This window comes from Cebus imitator, unplaced genomic scaffold (assembly GCF_001604975.1).
Source record: "Cebus imitator isolate Cc_AM_T3 unplaced genomic scaffold, Cebus_imitator-1.0 Scaffold281, whole genome shotgun sequence".
Lineage (NCBI taxonomy): Eukaryota > Metazoa > Chordata > Mammalia > Primates > Cebidae > Cebus > Cebus imitator.
Window position 1 is genome coordinate 1,997,181 of NW_016107596.1, and position 26,907 is coordinate 2,024,087.

At 47.9% G+C, this 26,907-nt stretch overlaps 1 protein-coding gene across 1 annotated transcript in view; it reads right to left on the reverse strand.

The window, feature by feature from the left end:
• Nucleotides 1-26,907, reverse strand: part of SLC6A11 (solute carrier family 6 member 11) — a 116,627-nt gene that overhangs the window by 81,802 nt on the left and 7,918 nt on the right. The window contains exon 5 of the mRNA XM_017501477.2: nucleotides 10,338-10,470. Coding sequence (XP_017356966.1) covers nucleotides 10,338-10,470 — 133 coding nt within the window. The remainder of the gene's footprint in view (nucleotides 1-10,337; nucleotides 10,471-26,907) is intronic.

Genomic DNA, 26,907 nt, shown 5'->3' on the forward strand with positions numbered 1-26,907 from the left:
CTACTCACTCACCCATCCATCTACTCACTCACCCATCCATCTACTCATCCGCCCATCCATCTACTCACTCACCCATCCATCTACTTACCCACCCATCCACCCATCTACTCATATACCCATCCATCTACTCACCTATTCATCATTTTTTTATTTAGGCACCAGGTTCAGCACCATGCACTCTGTCCTTCAGGAGCTTATTTTATAATGGGACAGTAAAGTTATAAATATACTAAGTCTATACTACAAGTGGGCCAAAATGGAGAAGGACCTTGAATGCTGGGCTCAGGTGTGATATGAGGGCAAGGACTCTGGAACCACACAGATCTGCATCTGCGTGATGGCTCTGTTACTTGCTGTCTCTGAGACCTCAAATGGGTCCCTTAGCCTCTTTCTGCCTTAGAGAAGGCGAGAGGAGGATAACAGCATGAGGCCCTGGGAGGCTGTTGGGAAAATTAACAGAGATGATGCTGCATGGTACTTAGCACGACACCTGCCTGTGGCCAAGGCTCCAAAAGCGTTAGCTCTGATTACACACGTTAAGGATCAGAGGGGAACACATAAACAATGAGAGAATGTATGGTGGTGGGACTGGGGGAGACTATTATTTTGCTTGGAAATAGCTTATTAAAAGTATTGTTTGGATAATTTTTAAAAATCAGTTTCAGTGCCATAGGTGATGGGGAGTTACTGCCTGGTTCTGAGGGGAGAGCTACACAATGAAAGCTGTATGGAAGGAAGCTGAGTCTGGCCGTGGCACACAAAACAGCCAGGGCCCGGCAGGGTGCACAGTAGGATGGCCCACTGGTGCCACACTATCCAGTTGTGAGGCAGGGCACACCTGCATGAAGGTGCTGTGCTGGCTCTAATATGTGCAAGGTGGCTAAGGCTATGGCATGGTCAGGTGACACTACATCCAGGAGATTATGTAGGATAACCAGGCTGGGCCTCAGTCACTCAGACGAAAGGCCTACAGAGCAGAGCTGAGACTTCCCCAACAAGGAAGACACTCTGCCTGTCAGCAGACATTCTAATAGCAGCTTCAGCTGTGCGAAGAGTCCCAGCCTGCCCCTCCAGATGGCCTGCTCCCACAGTCACCAATTCCTCTACTGGAGCTTTTCCTCTATACCTCCTACTGGTTCTGCTTCTCTGGTTGGATGCTGACTGACAGGGGTGGCAACAGGGATGGAGGGGAGGGGTGGCCTTGGCAGGGGGACCCAGCTCCACATCAATCCCGACTGCGCTGGGGTGAGCGGGCCATTGCCCACAGGCGACAGCAAGTAGGGGTGCCCCTGCAAGATGCCAGCTGCGGCTTAGCCATCCAGTCCCAGGCTCACGTCATCTCTCCCTGCAACCTCAAATGCCCCTTTGAGCCTTTGCTCATCACTGTTCTTGCTACATCTGTCCAAGGCAGCTCTCAGGTCCCCCTGCCTGGAGATGCCCAGACATACTAGCCTCGGGGTGTCTTCCTCCACCACAGCCCTCTGTGGCTGCCAGGCTCACTCGACTCAGTCATCCCAGCCTGGGCTCGTTCCTTCACAAGTGACAACACTCCACTGTCACTGCATATGTCATGCTTTCACCCTGACAGCAGGAGAAACTAAGGCCCAGAGAGGTGAAGCAGCCCTGGATGGCCCACACTAACTCACACAGTTGGCAAGTGACATGGCAGGGCAGGGCTCCAGACTTCCAGCTCCTGCTCATTCCATTCCTCTTGGCCACCATCCTTGCCTCATCTTATCTTCTTTCCCCAATTCTTGAGAGCTAATCATTCTTTTACCCTTCCCCACAGCACCTAGCACAGAGCTAATATTCAGTAGACACAAAATAAATTCCCCGCTTGTTTCTGGCTTAGTTTTCCAAAAGCACTGTGCCTCATCCTGTGCTGAGAGCAAAGCTACTTTGGTTATTCGGTGCCTGCCAAACAGGAGGGTGGCTTCCCGTTTCCCAGGGAGACCCACGCACAGGGACAGCACTGCACAAGCACCAGGTGCCAGGAGGGGTTTGGTAAGGGTTAACTGCAGCACCACTGCCCGCCACCCCCTCCACTGGGACTCCCAGCCTTCTCCAGGCTGCCAGCCACAGAATCCCCCCCACCCCAGCAATCACTGGGACTTTGGGGGGGGCCTTTGTGCTTTAATAAAGACGGTATTACCAAGTCGAAAAACTTCCCTCCTTTCCAAGCTTCCTCGCTGCCAGGGTTCCCGCTAAAGGTGAAGCCCTGTCATTCAAGGCCAGAGAAAGGGCTGAATCAAGATGCTGAACTCTTTTGACTTAATGTCACAATCTACGGCTCTCCCCAAACCACCGTGGTGTGAGAAGCGCTCTCAACGCCATGGCGGCTTCGGTGTCCTTGGGTTCGGGGCCCTGGGGCAGGGGCTCTCCTCTTCGGCTGCCTGGGCATTCTGCATGCATCTCATGAACGCTCTAGTTTCCTCTCTGAATGCAGACATCGGCCTGGGCCGCTGAGAGAGTCCTGCCACCAAGACAGCTCTCCTCTCGCTTGAGACTGCAACAAAGGCCACTTGAGGGCCCAGAGACAGCGCTGCCCAGTTCCTTTCCTGGGCCTGTCCTCTGCTCTTTCACGCATCCTTTTCTTTTATTTCCCAAGCCCCTTCTACTCCTGTTTTATGCCTCATTGAGCCATTAGACACTTTATAGGGTGTTGCTGAAGAATAAATTTTCTGTGTACAGCTCCTGATGGCTCTCCCCGCTGGTGCTCCAGCCCACCTTGGTGGCAGTGGGGGAGGGGAGGAGCTGCCTGCAGCCCCTCTGAGCAGTGACTCCATTTGTAGATCCAAGACCTGCTGGCTGCAGCAGGTGCCCTCACCCGCAAATGCTGCCCCCTTGCCCAGTGGCCAAGGGCCCCTCCCAGCTCCTCCCTGATCCTGATGGGCTCTGACACCATCCCCCAACAATTTTAAGGCTTACACACCATGCAGCTTTGTTTTCTCATCTGTGAAATGGGGACAATCCTCGCACCTTCCCCATACGGTTGTTGTGAGCACTGAATGAGTTAAAGGTTTAGAGCAGGGCCTGGAGGGAAGAAGGCGCCACTAAGGCCTTGGCCTTGCAATGACCATCCTCCAGACGACACGATCTGCTTAAGAGTCCTGTGCCACCTCCAATTCCTCTACTTGTGAGTGAATGAAGGAAGGGAAAGAAAAAAAAATCAATTCAAGGCTTTTTGCAGCTGTTTCTGTGTGAGTGTGTCTGTCTGTCTGTGTGTGTGTGTGTGTGTGTGTGGTTTTTTTCCTTGCCTTGGTGTCCTGGAGCTTTGAAAAGAATAAAAACAGAGCCCCAAAGCAGTGAAAAGACATGATTCTTCTTAAAATCCAAGCTAATCCTGCAGCTTCCTTTAAAGTGGCAATAGGAGGAGGTGGGGAAGGGACCAGAATTGTTTCTGCAGTGCCCTCCCCTCCCAGCCACTGCTCTTGGAGACCAGGAAATGAGGGGGAAAAATCCATAAATCATCCACCAAGGGAAGGACAGAAGAAGGAACCAGGCAGTAGGGAGAGCAAAGAACAGGAGCCAGCTGGGGAGGATGTAGGGGCAGCATAGGGGGGCGCTCTGACTGTCTGCTGGGTGCGGGTGGCTGTCTGCAGAGGGCAGTGTCCGGGCCAAATGCCAGACCAGCCACCCCTGTTCAAAAGGCAAAGGACAGCAAGGTCTCAAAATCTTATATGGAACCATATCTGCAGAACAAGGATGAAACCCTGAGAGGTCTCTGACCTGATCACCTCTCTCCGTTCTCCTGCCACCTCCTCCCTGGTCCTATGCTAACAGAGCTCCCTGCCACAGCCCCTTCACTCCCTAGCAGTCCGTTCACAACAAGCAGCCAGAACCAGCTTGCAGGGATGAAAACAGACCAGGCTACCCCTGCAGGAAAACCTGCAGTGGTTCTCCAACGCACTTAGAAAAAATTCGACGAGGCCTGACCCGTGCCACTTCCCTTCTGATCTCATGCCACCATCCTTCTCAGTCACTGACTTCGCTTTGCCTCACAAGTTCACCAGGTCCTTCCCACTGGAGACTTCACATGTGCCACTCCTCACTGGCCCGGTCCCATCTTTCCCATCGCCGACAGAAGCCATCCTTGGCCTCTCTGAGGAGGTCACCTGCCCTCATGCTTCCCTCTCCCAGCCCATGCTCCCTCCCATTGTACTTATGTTGCTTATTTTTTATCTCCCTATTCCAAGGTAAGCCACACAGCCTGGTGCACTCACCACTGAAAAGAATCCCCAGCCTGGTGCCTGGCATAGCAGGTGCACAGTAAACACTTGCTGGGTGAGTGAATGCATGAGTGAGTGAATGAGCAACCTCTCCAGCAAGTGAACATGTGGACACAGGAAAATCCCATTTGGGGCTGGAAGGCCAGAGTGAAATTCTTAAGGATCCTTCAGAAAATCTCTCTACTGAAAACCGTCATGTTGCTTTTTAATATTTGAAATGGCATACTTTGAGTGATAGCAATTTACATATTAGCCTCTTAGTGGGAATTCATTTGCATAAATTATTTTAATAAATTAGACCATCAGTCCACACATTTTTTCTGTAAAGGGTCAAGTCACAGATATATTCGGTTTTATGGGCCACATAGTCTCTGCTGCAATTACTCCACACTGCCTCCGTAGAAGCACAAAAGCAGCCATGGATAATATGTGGGTGAATGGATGTGGCTGTGTTCCAATAAAACTTTATTTACAAAAGCAGGCAGCAGGCTGGATTTGGCTCTAAAACCATAGTTGGCCAATCCCTGGATTAGATTAAGGCTTACCAAAACCACAAGAGAAGGACACAGAGTAATGAAAGGTTTCTTTTTTTTTTTTTTTTANGCAGGCAGCAGGCTGGATTTGGCTCTAAAACCATAGTTGGCCAATCCCTGGATTAGATTAAGGCTTACCAAAACCACAAGAGAAGGACACAGAGTGAATTTTTTTTCTTTCTTTTTTTTTTTTTTTTTTTGGCTTCAACAAATATTCACGGAGATACTAGAAAAATATCACAAAATCTAATATTGCTGTACATGCTGTGGCATAAGATAGAATTTATAATTTTGAGTTTATGTAAAATTGTTGTTTCATAGAATATAAAGCATTTCAGTTGTATCATTCTGCATGTCAGCAATGTTTATACAAATGGGAAATTCTAAGGGCAATTTTCATTCTGGAGGTACTAGCGAGCAACTGAAGGTTCAACGTTTCTTGAATGTGTGGGTAGGAAACAAAAATGGAGAGGATAGGATGTTTTTGGTGTTTTTCTTTTTAAACAAAAATAGACTTGGTCAATAATCGGATGAGCGGTGTCCAATATGGCTGAGTGGTTTCAGGCCCAGGAGACTAGGAGAAGGAGCGGGTGGCAGGGATGGGCAAGATGGATTCAGTTGACGGAAAAAAAAAAAAGACACAGGAAAATAGTGAAGATGTCTCTATTTTGCGGTCACTTAATTTCAGTTAACCCCATTCCAATGATCCAGAGTGAAATTGTTTATCATCCAGAAGATACAAACAGTCTGGAAGGTTCCTCCTGAAGAAAGCAAGCACTTTAGAATCCTATGCTTTCTCAGGACTTAATATACAATTAAGAAAGCCTTTTTTTCCATAGAAGATTTCTGAAATTTCCAATAGTGTCTACAGTGATGGAAAATATCTATGAAGAACTAAAACTGCAGGTATTTTACTGGAACAGGGAGATAAACTGCTTAATGAGCACCTACCGTGAGCTCAGAACTACGATCAATGTATCTGTGTTGCATCTGCACATTAACTCCAATCTGGAGGTACAGAACAGGCAACGCCCAGGCTTAGGGAAGGCAGCCCGGATCTGAGTTCCAGCTTGGCTCCTTCCAAGTGGGGTGGGCTTGGGCAAATTTTGCAACCTCTCTGGGCCTTTATTCACTTATTTATAAAACAGATTTGGACTTCAAGACCAAGATCCCTCCCAACTCTGACATGCTACATTCCAATATTCTGGAGCCAATTCTCAGCCACGAGAATCCCCAAGTTGTATTGTATAACGCTAGAACTAATACTCAGAGTTAAACTGCTTACTTGTCTGAACCCCACCTTAGCAAGCCGCATGCTCTGTGGGGACAAGGCTGTCCAGTGTCTCTCCGGTGTATTCCCGGCGCCTTCTAGGGAGCCCAAGGAACAGAAGGGATTCACTGATTCAACAAATGCCTATGAAGCAACAGTTAGTGGCAGGCATCTTGCTACCTACTGAAGCTGGGATGTAGGGGATCTCCCTGCAGCTCAAATAGCTGCTTCTGAGAGTACAGATTGCTCATCGGACCCCAGGGATTGAGGGAGATCCCACATGCCTAACGTCAAAAGATTGTGAGGCATACTGGGAGAAGAACATGTGTGGATGTTGTCGGTGGGGAGACGCTCATGGCAGGCAGTGCTGCTGGGACTTCACCCCTGGTGTTGCTATAGCCCCATCTGGGATCAACTTATTTGTGACCTGATCCCAAATCCCCACTTAGAGAACCACCTGCTGAAAGGCCAGGTCTACAGTGTCTGCCTCCCTGAGTAGGCGAAATGCTCATTGAATTGACTTAAAGTTGGGAATATTGTTTTTTAAATATCCCCTGGAGAAAGGCGGGGTCTGGGGACTTCTTCTTGAATTAATGAATATTTATTGTAAATGGAAATTTGTGCTGAGGCTTGAGTATGGGCAGCAAGCTGGAACTTCAGGGAAGAGATGAAGAGGGAATACCAACCCAGTCGCAGCTGGACAGTAGCTGGGAGATGGGTTTCTTCCTCCTTGAACAGCCTCATGAAAAAGGCTCTGGCTAGGGTCCCAGAGGCCGGGGACAGGGGTGACCTTTGCCCACTTGGGAAGTTTCAAATGACCCAATGTTTTATTTTTAGCTGTTTTTGTTTGTACAGAACCCAAAAAACCTTTGGATGCTAGGCTCCTCTCCAAAGTGAAGCAAGACATAAACAGGAACAAAAGTGCGAGATCCTCCCCTGAAAAGTCTACCTACCAATCCATGGACTTGGGGTTTCTCTAAACTGCCAGATGTGCCCCACAGAACCTCAACATTCATAACGAGCTGAGAAATTGGGGACCAGTCTCTCACTCCTGGCCTGACACTTACTAACTATGTGACCTCAGGCAAGGCCCTTCCACTCTCCGAGCCTCAGTTTCTCCATCCATAAAATAAGGGCAGAGGTGGACCAAACCATTTCTAAGGATTCTCACAGCTCCAGCAAACCACATCTCATCCAGGATACTAATGCTGGCCTTGGGCAAAGGACACTTGGGGGAGAAATCCAGTCTTCAGGAAAATACTTAATTGGCTCATGTGGTTTCAGCATTTCCCTTGAAAGCACCATTTAGAAAGAGCTGCAACCAATAAGCATTAAATACCTCTTCATAACCAGTCCATAAGAAAATAGCCATAGTCTCTATACTGCAGGTGACAGGCATGACAGTAGCCTATCCAGGACATGGGCTGCATGGTCACCAATGCTGGGAGTTAATCCCAGTCTTCTGCTCCTCACCGGAGGGTCCTTGAGCAAGTTACTGAATCCCTCCATGCCTCGGTTTCCTCATCTGTAAAATGGGGATAATGATAGCTCCCATCTCATGGGGCTGTTCAAAGCATAAATGGAGCAGGCATGTGAAGCACAAAGGAAGCACTCATAAATATTAACCATTACTGCTGATGATTACCATACTGTCATCAATACCACTTCTACCAAAGGAAGAACTCATAAATATTAACCATTACTGCCGATGATTATCATATTGTCATCACTACCACTTCTACCAGAGATGAGAAACAGGAGGTTCAGGGAAGATGTGTGAAAGGACACTCAAAACAATGCAATGTTCTACCCCTTAATCGAGAGTCCAAAGAGAGGGACGGAGGGAGTAGCCTGGGGTCAGTATTGAGGCAGGGTCACCATGCAACTATGGCCAGCAGCCCACCCTCCCTCAGCCCCAGGTTCTCCACTGGTAAGGGAGAGGCAGCAGCTCCCCAGACTGTGAGGATCTGAAGCACTTGCAAGGTGCCAGGGAGTGGAAGGCAGTGGGTAAGTGTTTGCTCCCGTGCCTTCCCCATAAGCCTCTTCTGAAATCTCCAAGACCATAGCTGCCTGCCCTTCCTCGAACTCAATTTCTGCATTAGAATTCTCTAACACCCAGGCTTAATTGCCCAGTCAGCAGTAAAGTGCTCCACTGTGGGACTGAGCCTCTTCATTACGGCCAAGCAAAACCGCAGGGCTATAGCCCACAGCCTGGGCCCTGGAGCTCAAGGCCATATGAGGTCCTGGAACAGCCCACACATGTTCACACACAAACCTCGTGCAGCAGCCTTCCCTGCACCCACGCAAAGCTGCCACCCAGCCAAGCCCCACAGGCCTCTGTGTCAACTCCCAAGGGGTGGTAACCACAGAAGAGGTAGTAATAATACCAACCATGATACCTCCTCCCTTCTCTTCACAGTTCACGAAGCACTTTCATATAGTAAATACTCAGAAACAACGACTTGAATTATCTGTGTGATGAGATTTTTAAAGATTGCCATTTACTCAGCATTTACTATTAGTAACTCACTCTGCTGAGCACTGACCATACTCAACTATCCTCACATTTCATCCTCACAACTGCCCCATGTAGTGCTAAGCTCACTTATCAATCATGTCTTACAGAAGAGGAAACTGAGGCTCAGAGAAGTTGAGCGACATGCCCAAGGTCATGACTAGAGAGGGATATACCTGGGGTTTGAATCCTTGCTCTGATTACCTCTGGCTTTTTTCTCGGAAGAGGCAGCAAGGAGGAGGATGGGAGACTGTGTGTGGAGTCTGAAGAAGTAGATTAATAATGACCACAATTTTATAGTTGGAAAAAGAAAAATCCTATTGTCTTCATGATACAAACTACAAAAAGCAAAGGTAAGCAAAATCACCTTGGTTGCAGGGACATGAGAGTGTCTGCTCTACTTTCTGCGGTCCCCCTGCATCCGTGTGGCTGTTTTAAGTGCACCCTCAGCTTCCGGACAGCCCGTAGCACGGGGCACCTTGGCTTCCCTCCTGCAGATCCGCCCACCTCAAACGTTCTAGCAGTTTCTTCTTCATCCTACCCACCACTGTGGGAGCTAAGGGGAACATCTTTTGGAAAAGGGCCCAGGGTTGTTAAGTTCCTGTTTCCTTGGAGGTTTTATCTCCAGCAGGTGCCCCAGCCAAGAACTTAGAGTTTATGGGCAACTGCCTATAGGAAGCAGGGAGGCAAGCAGGGATGTGGTCAGCGGAACCCAGGTCTAAGAGATGCTTCATTTCCCTATTTTCCACAAGAAAAAAAATGAATAGCAAAATGAGGAAACGTTGGCACTGACACTCAGCCACAGGATTGGGGGCGATAGGGAATGGTGGGGACTGTGGCCAACCAGAGACCCCTGGAAGGAGGTGGTGGCTGTTCAGTTCAAACACACGCCGCTGTGTGGGCAGGCAAGTCCAGGGTTGCCAAATCTCACTTTCCAAGGGATGCCAGAATCAGATTTCTTTTTTCCACATGAAATCTCCTGATTTCAGAATGTTGTCAACTAATTCTTCCCCTCCCCGCCTTTTTAAAGTAAACACAGAAGTGAGTTGGACTTGGCCAGGTGCCACACATTTCTAACCTCTGTACTGATCCTCACAGTGGACAGCGTGTCAACTCCCCAGATGTTCCCACACTCCCCTCTGCTTCCCAGCCCCTGTGCAGTAGGTAACACTGTGTCTTAGGCTCTGGCCAACAGCCTGTGAGTGGAAGAGCCACGTGGAACTCCCAGGCCATGGCAGTTAAGAGCTAGCCTCCTCCTGTTTCTCTTCCCTGATGAGGCAGCAACCCTGGAGGCCGCTTGGTGCAGGTGGCACACAAGGCTGCAAGATGAAGTGGCTGCTCTTCCCTCCAGACTCCAGGTGAGGGAGAAATACACCCCTGAGATCTTGGGGTCTGTCAGTGGAGGCAGCCAGCACATCACCTGCCCTCTCACACACCTGGAACCCTGTCTTCACTACCAAAGAATCATTGAAGCAGTTCAGCATTTCCCAGTTTTCAAAGCACTTTACCCCTTTACCTTGCATAACTCCCAACTCAATAGGACAGACAGGGCAAGGCTTTATTATTTCAGAGACGTGCAAACTGAGGCTCAGAAGGTAAAACTGAACCATCCTAAGGTGAGTGGTCAATAAGTGGTGAGGGTGGGTAGAGCTCACTCTGGTCCAGTGTTCCTCCCCGCTCCCAACTTAAGTGCTGGCCTCTGCAACATGAACTCCCCGTTATTCTCTGGGTCATCCGTGAGCTCATGCCTTCTTCTGCCACAGTTAGCTGCTTGAAGATCGACCTCTTACCTTTCCTGTAGACTTGGTCCCCTTCCAGATACAGAAGTAACAGATGGTCCAGGCTGCCAGGAGACACAAGGCCAGCTCCCAGCGGAGGTTCCCAATGTGCTCGATCCCATCAGAGATGGCCAGGACCCGGCGCCTGCAGAAGGGAGGGTGGAGAGTCACTGGGGCTGGGGCTGGCTTATCTTCAGCAAAGCTAGTGCTACAGAGGAGCAGGGATGGGCCCATGTGCTCATTCACCCATGTCCACCATGGCCCAAATGTCTCCTCTGAGGAGGACGTGGGGCCTTCAAGAGGAGCTAGACCCAGCCCTGGGGAGCTTGGATTATGAATTCACTCTCTAGGGGAAAAGACAGGTAAGTCTGCAGATGTAGTACAAGAGCATTGTGGAAAGGGCTACGATGCAGGATGCACCCAGCCTACGTGGGCGTTCCCAGGAGATCATATTACCAGCCATGAACATCCTACATTCCTCCCTGAAGGGAGCTCATACATCCTCCTCTGCCAAACTTGAGGGGGGCCATAGGACTTGCTTTGACCATTGTGACCAACAATAACACAAGCATCATTTCAGATAGAAGCTTCCAGAGACTGGTGGTGTGGTTCTCCGTCGCCTCTTCTCCCTACCTCTACTGTCACTATGGAAGCATGTATCAAGACAGAGCCTTGGCTATCCTGAGTTCCTGAGTGACCACCTGCCACTGTGTCAGAGACACAGTCTGAGCAGGAAGTACTTTGTTGCTTGAAGCTGCTGAGCTCTTTGGGGACACTGGTTACTGTGGCATAACCCAACCTACCCTGACTGCTACAGGGGGTCAGGGAGAGCTTCCTGGAAGAAGTGATATGTGAGCCAAATTGTGAAAGGTAAGTGGAATTTGGTCAGAAGGAGGAGGAAGTGGAGATGGTTTTAGGTGGAAGGAACAGCATGACCAGAAGTAGAGCATGGTGTGCTTTGAGAACAGCAAGCTGGGGCGCAGGGATCAGAAGGAAACAGCAGGAAATGTAAGCAGAGGCGGTACCACGGAGAGCCTTGGCTATCATGCCAAAGTGTAGAGGCATCCCAGAGGGCCCAGGCCACAGGACAGGGAGGACTCCGGGTGTGCTAAGCTAATGCCATCAGCCTCGCTTCCCTCAGAACCCATCAATTCTTCAGAGTTGACGCAGGCCTGGCTCCCAGAGCCCATGCCTGGGGTTTGTGTTCCTTTAAAGTCAAATGCGCCACGCTCCATATTGTGCAGAACTGTGGCACCAACACAAACCCCCTCTCCAAGCTTGCTCCACGAACCCCATTCCGGCTGCCAAACCAACCCCCACCAGACCATGCCAGTCGCCTCGGCACTCTGGGAACGTCCTTTGAGAAAGGAGCTCCTATCCCACCAAGTATGAAAGCCACCCTCAGTGTCTGTCTCCCTGGGAATCCGCTTGAGGCTTGATTCTGCATTAATTACTCAATGACACCAATTAGCACTGGTCTACAGGCTCCCTCCAGCCCCAGCCCTGCCAGAGAAATCAGGCAGGCCCCCAAACAAAATCAGACTGTGTGCAGCGATAGATTTTCTCAAAAGGAAACCAGCTCTCAGACCCATAGCCGGGAAAAGTGGGAACATCCACTCAAATACAATACACATTTACTGAGCACCTACTAGGCACCAGGCACTATGTTAGACCCTAGGATAAAAAAGGTAAGCATCATATGGCCCTTGCTCTCTACCTGGATAAGGTGGCCCCCAAAAAACGTCCAAGTTATTTAAGAAAGAAAGGAGGTAGCCACTTATAATAACAACTGTTATTTTATTTGCTTATGTCTTAGCTATCTCTGGCTTTAATTCATTTTAAAATGACAGGCCTTATTAAATGGGGCCTTTAAGAGAATCTATGAGTATAACACAGTAGCATGTCCCAGAGCACAATCCTTGGGCACTTGCTAGAAATACAAACCTTTCTGCACCCCCAGAGACCCACCGGCTCCCAACTTTGCAAAGTGGCTCCCAGGGAGCTGCACTTTGTGATTTCCCCAAGGAGTCCTCATACACAGTAAGGCTCAGAAATAACTCCACTTCTGAGCACCACAGAAGTAGAGTTTCTTGGTTATGAAGGAGTGATCTACAAATGCCACCTGAATCATTTTTAAACTTTTTTTAATGGAGGGATGAAGGAGAGGGGTTTGAGGGAGAAAGTCATGGATCTCTTGAGACGTTACCAAAGGGATGGACCCCAGAGAAACACACCAGCTCCCAAAATACTGCAGGAATTTCACGGTACCTACCGGCTCTCCTTTGTCCAGATTAAAAGCCCTGTGGGCTTACCCTGCCTTACACATGGCCACAGAAATCATCCCCAATGCCCGTTAGCTGGTGAACTACAAGGGACAACTCAGGGCCAGAAGGAATCGGGGCTGCTGCAGATGGAAGCAGCTCAGGCGTACTCTGCACTAGCCCACTCCAGATGCTCAGCTTGTCACTGGACGAACACGAGGTCCCTACTGAGTCGGTGTGCATGCACGTGCACACATGCATGCATGCACGCGCACAGCCACACACACACACACACACCCACACACACCCACGCACGCATTCTTGTTGAGTAGTTGTTTTCTGAATCTGGGACCTGAAAACTGGAACCTGCGTGGGGACAGAGGGAGAAAGGGTGGCAGGCCCGCCAGGCACAAGCTGGCTCAGCTCCCCTCTCTTCCACAGTGTGGATGCTGTTGCAAACTTTTGAGTCATGCAGCCTGCTCCAGCACCCTCTTACTTAATTGAACTATCTAATTCCTAGAATGGGAAGCAGATTACTAAAAGCCACGGAGGATGAATTGCTCTTTTGTTCCACCAGACACTGTTTGAAAACATCCTCAAACTATTTTCCTTAGGTTTTACCAGTGCTGACTTTAACTAGGAAGGGACCTTTGGTTTCTAAAGGAAAGGGGGCTCAGGGGCCAGTTCTCAGCCTGCAGGGCAGTGGGGTTGTTTTGAAACCCACAAGGACAGCCTTTGAGAAGGTGGGGGCTGGGGCACTCAACTCCGGAGACTTGGAGAAGGCACAGCTCTTCCTGGGAAAAAGCTTTCTTAATGACCCTCCCCCATGAAACGCTAGGACAGAAGAAAGGTCTGAATAAGGAAGAGTTTGCTGCCAACACCCTGGCCAAAAAGGATCCAGAGACAGACCTCCCCGACACTGTTCATGGAACGGGAAAAGCTGAAGACTAGATGGGGCTCTGCAGCGGGATCCTTTTACACAAGTAATTTTTAGTGTGCACCTACTATGTGCCAAGCCCTAAGGCAGATACTTTATGAGGCACCTTTTTCAGGCCATAGTAGAGTATTTCTGGAGCTGTCTACCCAGAGGCTGCCCACGCTTCTCCAACCCTTGGAACACACAGAGACGGGCTGGGCTCAAATCCCAGTCCTGCTCCTTACCAGCTGCTCCACCTCGGGGAAGTGGCATCACCTCTCTGAGTCTCAGCTTCCTCATCTGTAAAATGGGAATAATGATACCTACCTTCAATGACTTTTCAAGCATGAATGCATCTAACCCTCCCCATAGTCCTTGAGATGAGCACAATTATCATCACCATTTCAAAGATAGTGAACCTGAGGTACAGAGAGGCAAAGTAACTTGCCCAAACTCACACCCTCAGCAAGAAACAGAGCTTGGATTTGAGCCCAAGGATCCTGGCTTGAGCCCACCCTTTCAGCTTTGATTCCTCCATAACACTAACATCACCTACCACTTTCCTTAACAAATTAAAGCTACAGTAAATGCACACCCCAAAGCTGTCTTATATGCCTTTGTGTACTAGGAGAGAGGAATGTACGGCTCATGGCATTCACACACTTAGTAATTTATTTAAACAGTACTTATGAAAGCATCATCAGTGTGCCAGACGTGGAGCTAAGACTGGGGTCTTTAAAGAGCCCATGGTCTAGTGGAGAAGGGAGATAAGGAAACAGCAGCACATGGAGAGGGTGGGCACAGAGAAAGGTGGGGGAAGCTCCCAGGCACAGCAGGAGACCTTGCTGGGGATCAGTATCAGAGTGTTGGGTTGGGGGTCCTGAAGGGTAGGAGGAAAGTTAGCAAAGAAGGGGGGCATTTGGAGCAGAAAGGCCCCCAAGGGCAAAATCCAGGAGGCTGGGGAGAACACCACAAGGCCAAGGAAGGGCATGGCGTGCTGCGTGAGTGCAGCTAGGGCCAGGTGAGAAGTAGGGTGAGGAGGTGGCCACATGGGGAGCAGGGGCTAGACTATGAGCCTTGCTGAGGGACTGGGGCTGCTTCCTGTGGGTGACAGAAGCCTAGGGAAGTGGTCAACAGCAGTGAGACCCCATCAGATGTGTGTTTTAGAACATTCTGGCTGCAGTGGGAAGAATAAATGGAAAGAATGAACTGTCAGGGTGGGGCAGAGGAGTTTGCCTTCATTGGGGCAATCTATAGGAAGAGGAATAGTCCTGGAGAGGAATGGGTGGCTGGAGAGAAATAGAGGCCCAAGGTGACTGCCTGAGGCAGCCAGCAGCAGGAAAGAGCCAGGGTTAGATGGCCACCAGATTCACACTATGGTTCTTTGGATGGGGAGGGCAGGACTGAAGTGGTGCTTGGAACAGAGAAAGAGATGATGGCCAATCATTCTTTTAGATAAGATGATATGAAGGTATTGGCAAGATGCCCAGGTTGCTGCAATACCCAGAGGCTACTAGGTCTCTGGATACAACCCAGAAAATACATGCAGACAGGGGATTCATAGCTGAGTCCTCAGCCGTCGAGGTATCCTGGGAGACCTGGAGAAAGGGGATAGATGGGGCCTGCAACCAAGTCCCCAGAACCTTAACATCTCAAGGCAGGAAAAGGAAGGGAGTAGTCCTTGGAGAAGCAGGGAAGAAGTGGGAGAAAGTCAGAGGAGCAACCCAAGGAGGGGTATCACCAAGGCAGAGGGAGGGGCATCTCTAAGACAGAGGGAGGGGCATCTCCAGCAGGCAAGTAGCCAACCTGCAAATGCTGTAGGCCGACCTGGTGAGAGACAGCAATCCCTGTGGGACTTGGGACTAGGACTGGGGAGGCCAGCAGAGCCACTGTTTGGTCTTAGAGTAGACTGGGTCGGGGGCAGATGAGAGGTGAGACCTGAGCCACGTGGCTCCTTCAGGAAGTTTGGCTCGATGAGTTAGGGAGAGGCGGTGGCAGCTAAAGGGGCTACAGGGTACAAGGGTTGTTTGATCCACATTTGTATTCAGGTTGATGTAACTGGGCTAGTTCACCAGAAGGAGCCAGAAGGAGGGAGAAAGTTCAGAAAGAGGAGGGAACAGAGGATAAGAGAGGAGGAAAAGAAGTAACGCCCTTACGACGGTGGCAGGGAGAGAAACCACAAGTGGAGGTGTTAGGCCATCCAGGCATGAAGATGTCCCTTCTACTAGACAGGAGGGAAAGAGTTGGGAAAACCAAGAGGGTAGCTCAAAAGCAAACTACATTCTTCCTTATTAAGAGACTTGGAGGAAGGCGTGGAACTGGGAGGAGATTTCAGTGGCAAGAACTGTGCCTGGCACTACCTGACACCCTCCCCTATCTCACTTCATTCAGCCCTCATGGCAACACCACTGCCAGGGCACAATTATATCCATTTCATGGATGAGGAAATCAAGGCTCAGGGAGATGAAGCAACTTGCCCGAATTGAGATTTCTTTTCTTCTTCTTCTTTTTTTTTTTTTTTGAGACAGAGCCACTCTATTGCCCAGGCTGGGGTGCAGTGGTGCCATCTTGGCTTGCTACAACCTCCACCTCCCAGGTTCAAGCAATTCTCCTGCCTCAGCCTCCCGAGTAGCTGGGACTACAGGCGCCTCCCACCATGCCCCGCTGATTTTTGTATTTTTAGTAGAGACAGGGTTTCACCACATTGACCAGACTGGTCTTGAACTCCTGACTTCAAGTGATCCTCCTGTCCTGGCTTCCCAAAGTGTTGGGATTACGAGTGTGAGCCAGCCATGTCTGGCCCCAAATTGAGATTTGAAACAAAGTTCTTCTGATGCTCACACTCCTCACTGCTACACCAGAAAGTGAGCCCAAGATTGGGAGAGTGTCTCATTCAGGCCTTCTCCTGTGGCTGATGGTGGAAGGGCAGTGGCTGGAATCCCATGTCTGTTCCCTCTTGGCAGCTCACATACCCACAGCAGCTGAGTCTGGAGAGAAGGAAACAGCCTCCCACCTGAAGCTTCCAGCTCCCAGCACAAGGGCTGGTTTGCCCAGAGAGCAGAGCTGGAGCAGAACTCCCTCCTGCTTGGAGCCCAAGAGGGCCACGTGGGAACAGCTCCCAGCTCAGCCTGGGGTGGCCTCATCTTCATGTTATGCACGGAGCCGGCAAACAGATCACCTTTCTTTAACCTGCCACCGAGGAAAGTGCTGCCAGGGCCCTGGAGACCGCCTTAAAAGCTGGCGCTGAGGGGCTGAGCTATAAATAGCTCTGCTGGTCTCCCAAAGCAACAAACACACAAACCAAAAAAAAGGCCCATCACCACAACAAATGTGCTTTCCTGGCCCCTGCTAGGGGAGCTGGCTGCCTTGGGGAGTCTGCTGTCACTTCTCCAGGAAGAAAGAAGTACAGTCCCCTGGACTGTCCACATTTACGGGGGACTCTGACAGAGTCCACAGCTGGGGTCCCTAAACCAAGTCAGGGACTCAGCCAGGTCTCCTCTGCAGGAATTTCAGGACTCTGCATCACACACTCATTCAGTCCATGCTACAGTGATGAGTAAGCAGGCTGTTCCACCCTCAAGGAGCATACTGTATAGGGTTATAAAGATATCAACAAGGACAGTTACAGTTTGCATGTCCCACCTACTTACTAGGGCCAAGCGTGCCACATGTAAAATCTGATCTAACCTTCTCTGCATCTTCTCAGGGGAGGACAGCTGTTATTCCCACTCTACAGATAAGTAAACTGTGGCTCAGGCAAGTGACATGACTAGAAAGTGGGGACAGTATCTGTTCAATGTCAGAGACAGAGCTCTTAACCATTGCCCTGCCTTGGGAAAGACGGAGAATTGTGTGATTATGAGTGTCACTGGAGCCAGAACCCCAGGGAGCCAGGGAGTGCAATCAGGGACCAATATAGGTCTAAGAGGTCTGTAGCCACCTCTCCAGTTCCCTCTGTCCCTGCAAAATTCTCCTCTTTGGCCACACACCAGTCTCCATCAGTCCCCAGACATCCTGTACGTCCTCACATTGCAGCATTCACTCCCGCAGTTCCACTGCTGGGGATGTCCTTCCCAATTCTCCCCGGCTATCTATACTCTAACCATCCTTAAAGCACCAGCTCAAATAACACTAAGCCTCACAAGTGCTTCCTTGGTCCCCACCCCAACCCCAGGGCCAGCCCATGCTGCCATCCATGCTAAACAAGTGAGCACCTCACTGTGCACCTGGGACTCCCAGGCCAGAGCTCAGCAAGCTTTTTCTGTAAAGGGCAAGGGAGTAAATTCCTTTAGTCTTGCAAGGCATACAGTCTATCCCAACTATTCAACTCTATTCCTGCAGGGTGAAAGCAACCACAGGTCATTTGTAAATGAATGGGTGTGGCTTTCTTCCAATAAAACTTTATTTACAAAAACAGGCAGCAGCTGGGATTTGGCCAGGAGGATTTGCGGACCCCTGTCCTAGGCTAATGCTTCCCAAAGAACACTAATCCTCCAGTGTCCTGAGTTCCCAGGTCACACTGGGCTCTCATTTGAGAAAATACTGCACACTAGACTGCCTTAGAGATGCTCAATGCTTAGCAGAATATTAAAGGCTCTGAGAAGTCCTGAAACAAAGACATTTGTATAGCTTTATCTAACTCACTGTTTCTCAAATTTATTGAGAAGTGTTATTCATTGAAACGTGAATCAAAACCAAAAGAAATACCACTTCACACCTACCAGGATAGCTACAAGAAAAAAGTCAGACAATGACAAATGTTGGCAAAGATGTGGAGAAATGGAACCCTCACGTATCACTGGTGAGAATGCAAAATAGTTCAGCCACTTTGGAAAGCAGTTTGGCACTTCCTTAAAAAGTTAAACACAAAACCCAGCAATTTCACTCCTAGATATAAGACCAAGAGAATAAACATATGCTCAAACAAAAATTTGTACACAAAATATTCATAGCAGCATTATTCCTAATAGCCCAAGGTAGAAACAACCCCAAGAGTCCATGAATTGATGAATGAATACACAAAATGTGGTCTATCCAAGCAACAGTATTTTAAATAGCTACAAAAAGGAATGAGGTACTGATTCATGCTACACCATGGATGAACCTTGAAAGTGTTATGCTGCATGAAAGAAGCCAATCACAAAAGAACACGAGTTGTATAGTTCCATTTATATGCAATATCTATAGGAGGCAAATTCACAGAGACAAAAAAAAATAGCTGAGTGTTGTGTGGAGGCGGGAATAGAGATTAATGCTGAATGGGCAGAGAGATCTTATTGGGGGGATAGAAACGTTCTAAACTTGTATCGTGGTGATGCCTTCATAATTAGTAAATTTACTCAAAACTGTACACTTAAGAGGAGTGCATTTCATGGCATGTAAACTACAATAAACTTTCTAAAAAGTTGTAAAGAAGGAAGCGCTTCCCCCTCCCCACCCCATTTCTGCTTTTCCAAAGCAATACTTCCTAACATCCTGCAGAACACACATTTGGGAAGGTTTTTCGGGAGCTTTTGTGTATGTTATCTTGCACACCCATTGTTCAGAGGAAACTCAGTCTCCACAGAAATAGTTACCTTGTCCAAGGTCACAAAACTAGAGGGTAGCAGAGCCGGGCCTTGAACCTGTCTCTCCATCCCAAGTTTAGTGCCTGCACTGCCCCTCCGTGGCTGTAGGTTGAGACTGAGGGCAGCAGGAGGGAGTGTGGGGAGGAGAGTGAATCTGGAACTGGGGACTTCCCAGAGGAGCAGGAACCCAGGGAAAGGCCTCAAAACTCAGGCCTCACAGGGACAAGTGAACAGAGGTCCTGCAGGTCAGGAGGCAAAGCGCATTAGGGGAAGGTGAGATACGGAATAGCTGCTGCACTGTGGGGAGCCACTGCCGGTTCATAATGCAGCCATTCTCACTCTCACTCGCAGAACATGGATCCCAAGGTGGGAAGGGCCTCATGGCTTGGGTCCGGGGCCCTCAGATTCCTGCCCCTTCTTCCTCCTTCCAGGACTCAAGCAGCCCAAAAATGCTGCCCCACACGTGCCCGAGGGGAAGTAACTCTTCATTAAGGAGCAGCTGGAAACTCAGGCAAAGCTGGCCCACCTGCGCCCGGCCCCTCCAAGGTGGTCTGCTTGCAAGGAGCCACTGTGTGCCGAGGATGGGTGGTGGCCAGGATAGGCACCAGAGCACCAGGAGCAGCCCTGCACAAGAAGGTCAGAGCAGGGAGTGGGCGTCTGGTCCCAGCTTGGGTGCATCCCACTGGGAAACTGCAGCATCACCTGTTTTTGGAATGTCACTTCATCCACCTCAGCTCTAAGATGAAAGTGAGGATGGGGGGTCTGTGGAGGGGGAATGGATTGTGAGGCGCTACTGCTGACCAGCGATGTCACACTGTCCACAGCTCACATCATGCCAACTGCACCATCAAGTGCTGTCTACTTTCACCCATTCTATAGAGGAGGAAACTTGAGCTTCAACATTACCTGCTCAGGGTCCCAACTCCTAAGTGAGAGGGTCAGGCTGCCCCAGATCTGGTGCTTCTCCCCCATCCTGCATGTCTTCTATCTGCCCCTTAGCGAGAAGAGCACAAAGCACAAGCAAGGGATGTGTGTGTGTGTGTGTATGCGTGTGCATGTGCGGCCCTGGAGAGTTTTATATACTTCCTCATTGTTTTATTAAAAACAACCTGGTCAAGCTCTTCTGCTTCTGACCCTGAATTAAATCATTCACTCATTAGTGCCTTGTGCCACCGGTTGGAGGGCCATACCTTCACATGGCTTGTTCCCTCACTTCTCTCAGTTCCGGGGCTGACGTGCCACCTCCTCAGAGAGGCCCTCCCCAAACCTTGGATACTTTCTGCCCCCTAGCCCTGCTTTTTCTTCAGGAAACTGATCTCAACTTAATGCAATATTTTCTGCTTATTTGGTTGTTGGTGCTCTCAGCTCCACAACGATGAGTCTTTGTTTTGTTCATGTTGCATTTCAGAACCTACAATGAAACCTGCTGTACAGTAGGTGCTCAATAAAGACCTGTAAGTGCACAGATGCTCTGGCCCCTGCCTGCTTTTCAGTAAAGTCTCTCCTTAGCCCCTAGGTCCTAGATGCCGTAGCACTGCAGATAAAATCTATAAGCCTCAACACATAACTTCAGGTCTCTGTGCTCTTGCTTTTTAAATTCTTTCCACCTGGTATGTCATTTACTCACTCCATAGCCAACCACATGAACTTCTATTCATCCTTCAAAACCCAGCTAAAGTATCGCCAACTCCATGTAGCCTTCCCCAAAGTCCAGGTATCCAGGGTTCCTCAGTCTTGCTATGTAAGCGTCCTACAAATATATCTGTTACCTTGTAATACAAAAACTCTTTTTTTCCCCTACTTCCCAGCTTCCCCTGCCAGGCTGTGTGCTTCTTCAAGGAGAGCCAGTATTCTCCTCATCTTTCTGGCTACTTATAAGATGCCCAGCACCCAGTATTTACTTAGAAAAATGTCAAAAGAACAATTAAGTGAAGAAAAAAATGCACTAATAAAGCTCACCACGCCTACTGTGAGAGCAAGACAAGGCCTTGCTTGATGAGCCTTCTCTAAAGAATGTCAAAAAGAATCCACATAGACTTTCAGAGATCTGGATAAAGTTTCCTTTGCAAAAACAGCTACCATTTATTAGCACTTACCACATGCTGGGAGCTTTGTAAGCATCACCTCATTCCATGCACTCGACAAGCATAAGAGGTAGGTACATTCACCATCCATCATCCCAACTTCAGAGGAGCAGACAGAGGTTCTGCAGGTTGCCCAGGATCACACACGTGGCAGGTGGAAGGGGCAGCTGCTTAAACTGGTCTCTAGAACTTGCCGCTAAAATCTATATCTTAGCCATGGGGTGATGTGTTGGGCGTAAGGTGGGGCCAGGTAATCCAAACTAGCAGAACTAGATGTCAGTATAAAGTGTGCAGTGCTGACCAAGGAAAGGGTCCACAGGGCACTTCTGATGCTGAAGCAGGAGGCATGAAGGCTACTGTAGGCAAACAGGCCAACCGTGCACAGGCCTTGGCAGCTTGGGCCCAACCATAACTCTGCACCTGCAGAGATGGGGCTAGAAGGGACCCTGTGCCTCCAGTAGCCAGAATTAACACAGGCACCCCACTTATGACCCATCAAAGTTCTTAGGGTGCGTTATCTCATTTAATCCTCACAGCAGCCTGGAGAGGTTGGTAAGGCAGGGAGCAGGGTTAATCCCCATTTCACAGATGGGAGAACCAATTGCAAAAAATCTACTTACACATCCAAACCCTTCCAAAGAGCTTAAGATGGGCTTGGCTTCCTACAGAAGAGGTCTCATTTCATCCTCATCTCAGCTTGCAGATGGGTGTTGCCATCATTTCCAATTTACAGATGAGGACACTGAACTCCAAGGGTATAAGAAATATTCATTCATTCATTCACTCTTCCATTCATTCATTTCAGCAAATATTTATTGAGCACCTAGAATGTGCTGGCAAGACCATAGTGAACAAAACAGACAGACTCCTTGCGGAGCTTAAATTCTGATGGAGAAAGAGAGAGAATAAACGAAGATACAAGGATTTCAGATAAGAACTATGTGGACATGAAGAAAGAGTGATGGGGTTGAGAGGGACTGGGATGTGGGTTCCGTGGGCATGGTCAAGGAGGGCTCCCCAGATGACAATGACATTTGAATTAAGATTCAATGATAAGAAGAAGCCAGACACACAGGATCTGGTGAGAAATCTTCTAGGCAAAAGGAAAAGCAAAAGCCAAGAGACTGATCCTGGGACAAGGCCTGTACATCTGAAGGACAGAAAGAAGGACCGTGTGGAGGAGTGTAATGGGTAGAGGGGAAGATATGCCTGGGAAATAGGCAGGGAGTCACCCCAGTCCCACATAAAGAACAGCCTTCACTCCAGTTCCTCTGATCCCAAATCTCATGTCCAAAGAAAATCAATTAAAACATCCATGTGACTCAAAAATAAACACTAAGAACAAAACTCCTCCACTGAAGATAAACCAGAAAAACAGGGCCTTATCCTTCTGAATAAATAGAACTGAATACCGTTGGAGCTTAATTTGGGCCTAGCACACAATATGTGCTCAACACGTGCTTGTTGAATGGACGCTGTGCGAAAAACAGTTTTGATTGTATACATAGCAAGAATGGAGTTGCTCCCCAAACCCTGGACAAATGGGACTTGGGGGCTTGAGAAAGGGAAGTGTGGTCGAATCAATGTCTATCTGATACCACAATATTGGTTAGGCACTTAACAGCATTCAATCCCACCAGAGGGTACAGGCTCAAAATTTAGAACTGCAGACACATTTAGATAAATGCACGGATGCCAGATGCATAATGGGTTACTAAGGGAAACGAGGATGGCCTAATTTTGAAGTCTGACATTAGGAAGACAACCTACCCTGGCCCTATAGGACCCCCACAAGACTCAGAATCCAGGACTGATCTAGGGCCTGAGCTTCTCTCACGGGCTAAGCCAGTAATTTTAATTACATCTCAAAAGGGAAATGAAACTTCAAGATGGGTGGTGGGCAGGCCAGGTGCCCATGGCCAAGGCAAAGCCATGGCCAGTTGCAAGCAGAGAAGTAGTGCTGTGTCAATGAATTTTTTTTTTTTTTTTTTTTTTTTTGAGACGGAGTTTCGCTCTTGTTACCCAGGCTGGAGTGCAATGGCGCAATCTCGCCTCACTGCAACCTCCGCCTCCTGGGTTCAGGCAATTCTCCTGCCTCAGCCGCCTGAGTAGCTGGGACTACAGGCACGCGCCACAATGCCCAGCTAATTTTTTGTAGTTTTAGTAGAGACGGGGTTTCGCCATATTGACCAGGATGGTCTTGATCTCTTGACCTCGTGATCCACCCGCCTCGGCCTCCCAAAGTGCTGGGATTACAGGCTTGAGCCACCGCGCCCGGCTGTGTCAACGATTTTTAAGGTAATCTGTGGGCTTGTCTCACCTCTGCTTCTAGAGACTAGAACCTTATCTTCCACCTTTGCTTCCCCTAAATAAGATATTGTGTCTTTCTCATGTGCACCAGCTCAGACACTTGTCAAATGAATGAACTATAATAGCAGACAGCCTAGGCAGTCTACTTTGACAAAGCAATGTGGCCCTGACTGAGGTCCCTGGAGTTAGAGGCAGTGTGAAAAGGATAACAGGAGCTCACAAAACCAGCCACACAAGGAAACAACAAAGAGGTGAAGAAATGTGTTTGAGGAAACTTGATCCAATACTTGAAGAGTGCTGTCACACAGAAAAGGAATTAGGTATGCTCTATCAAAGTTCCAGAAGTCAACTCCTGGCTGAATTTAAGGAAGAACTTATTCCTAGCAAAGTGTTTCCCACACTGTATTTAGTGGAATGCTAGCATTCAGTGGGTGGAGTACACTGGGGCAGGGGCGGAGGGAGAGAAGGGATTCTAATTTATTCCACAGAAAAATAAGTTTGGGAATTTGGGTTCAACAAAGGTAAATGGATATTCTCACTTTCTCAGAGAAGGACACAGCTTTCATCCCTTCTCAAACTTATGTGGCTGAAAAGCTTTTCATAAGACGATATGAACATCTAACAATTTATATCTCACACGATCTCTATATTCCAATCTCAGCTAGGGGGAGAGAGGAATTAGAAGTGTCTGACAAAAGCATAATTGTATGAAGGGGTGTGTGTCCCACTAGTATTTGAGTATTCTTAGGATACAGAATTCAATGCTGCATGGATGACACAAATAGACATGCAACCTGAATAGAAAACTAGAACCATGGGTTCATTTTCCCATGAACTTTCATCTTGAGTAACCAAGTAGCTAGCAGAATGGTCCAGTCTGACAAGGAGGCCGACAGACTGCCCTTGCCTACTACTTAGTGTCCAAATGAGTGGATAATATGGATATTGCAAAGGGGTCCTGGAATTAATCAATGCTGTTGGGTGAGAGGCTTAATGACAGCATGTGTTCTTGCCAGAGACCACTTTGACTCTTCTCATATAGTATTTTCTAGAACATACTGCCTGACTGTCTGCCTTCCTCATCTACTCCAGCCCAGGCTGCATTCTTCCTCTTTCCAAACCAGCACTAGGAATTCATAAGCCAGTATGCCTCCCCGCAAGGCCCTGCATACCTGTCACATCCCTCATCTACCCATCTAGTCTATTAATATTCACTGAGGGCCTTCCATAGCCTGGCAGTGATGAGTAAAACCAGACAAGGTGCTGCTTCATGTCTGCCTACTGGGGAATACCGACAATGATCAATTACATTATACCACTAATGATTTAATTAAGCTTTTCCCTACATGTTACAAAGAAAATGAATGGTACAAAAACAACAGTAACTGACACAGAGACCTTGTCCTGTCTGGAGTTTCAGGATTGACTTTCTAAACAAGCGCAGAAACTATGTTTTGCAGACCCCCAAATGTGCAGGTCCAATGCAAGTCTCTGACATTGTTCCAGGAAACTGCAGCCCAATGGGATTGGGAAAGACCACACAGGCCCACCCAGCACAGAAGTCTCCTTTCAAGCACATATCTAATGGATGCTCTATTTCAGACTATGATTCAGTAGGTCTGGGGAAGGTAACTAAGTGATTCAAATGATACTACTCTGCAGACCACATTTAAGTAGCACTATTATGTAAGGCATGGAGAACTAGCTATACCATGTTCATGGACAGAGAGGCTCAATCATAAAGATGTCAGATTTTCTCAAATTAACCTATGAGTTCAATTTAATCAAAATTCCCACAGTTTTTTTTTTTTTGTTGTTGTTGTTGTTGTTGTTGTATTCAACAAACTGATTCTGAAATTCATTTAGAAGACTGAAACAATTTTGGAAAAGAACAAAGTGAGACACTTGCCTTATAAGCTCAAGACTTACAATAAAACAATAGATGTGGTGTGGGCACAGATATAGACAAAGAGATCAACAGAACAGAACAGAGTCTAAAAACAGACTTGTGGTTAAAGGAAATTATATATAGAAGATGGCATTACAAATCAGAAAAGAATGAATGATCAGTAAGTCCTGCTGGGAAAATAGGTCATTTATATTTTAAAACCTGGATTTCTACCTAATACCACATTAAAAACATAAAATTCCAGATGGATTATATTCCTAAATGTACAAATTTTCTCTCAATGGAGCTTAAATCTAAACATAAAAGCAAAAACTGTAAAACTCTTAGAAGAAAATATGGAAATTTGTTCAACTTTGGGTTAGGGAACTAAGACACCAGCTGTGCAAACCAAAAAGAAAAATTGACAAATTCAACTTCATAAAATGGAAATTTCTGTACACCATAAATAAGAAAGAAAAGCCACACAGTGGGAAAAGATAATAATATCTAGAATGTATCAACAATTTCTATCTCTAAGAAAAGACAATCCAAATAGAAAAGAATATAAATCTGAAGTTCACAGGTATAGAAATCAAACAGAAAAAACAGACAAACAAAAGAAAACATGAAAAGGTGCTTAACCTCACAAGTAATTAGAGAAATGTGAATTTGAAGTAGTGAGATACCATTTCATACCCAGTACACTGGCAAAACAAAAACTGAATAGACCAAATGCTGTCCAAACTATGAAGCCATAGAAATTCTCAAATTCTCTTGTTTGGAGTGTAAATTAGATTATTATTTTTTTGAGACACAGTCTCACTCTGTCACCTAGGCTGGAGTGCAGTGACACAATCTCAGCTCACTGCAACCTCCGCCTTCCAGGTTCAAGCGATTCTCCTGCCTCAACCTACTGAGTAGCTGGGATTAGAGGTGTAAACCACCACACCTGGCTAATTTTTGTATTTTTAGTAGAGAGGGGATTTTGGACTATTGGCCAGGCTGGTCTCAAACTCCTGACCTCAGGTGATCTGCCTACCTCAGCGTCCCAAAGTGCTGGGATTACAGGCATGAGCCACCATGCCTGGCCTAGATTAATTTATTAATTTCTTTAAAAAGCAATGTTACATTATATGATAAAACTGACAATGTGTACCCTACAATCCAGCAATTCCACTCAAGGAAGCACAGACTAGACATTCACTCTATGTGCTTAATAATAGCGAGAAATGGACAACAGTCTAAATGATCAGCATAATGATCTCTAGAGAGGGCAGAAGACGGATGGTATCTGGGAAAATAAAAATCACTGCCCCACCACACACACATATACTACTATTAATTATCATCAGGGTAAGGGAGGCTTCTTCAGTGAAGACAGGCCTTGTCAGATTGCAAAGCTTCAGAAAGCATTTCATCCAGCCTTTGACCTATACAGGAAACTTCTCTCCAATACCTGGGGCAAAGGATCCTTCTACCTCTATAACAAACTTGTAAGTCAGGGCCACTGGGTATGGTTATACAGGTCGTGCACCACACAATTCTGGAATGTACAT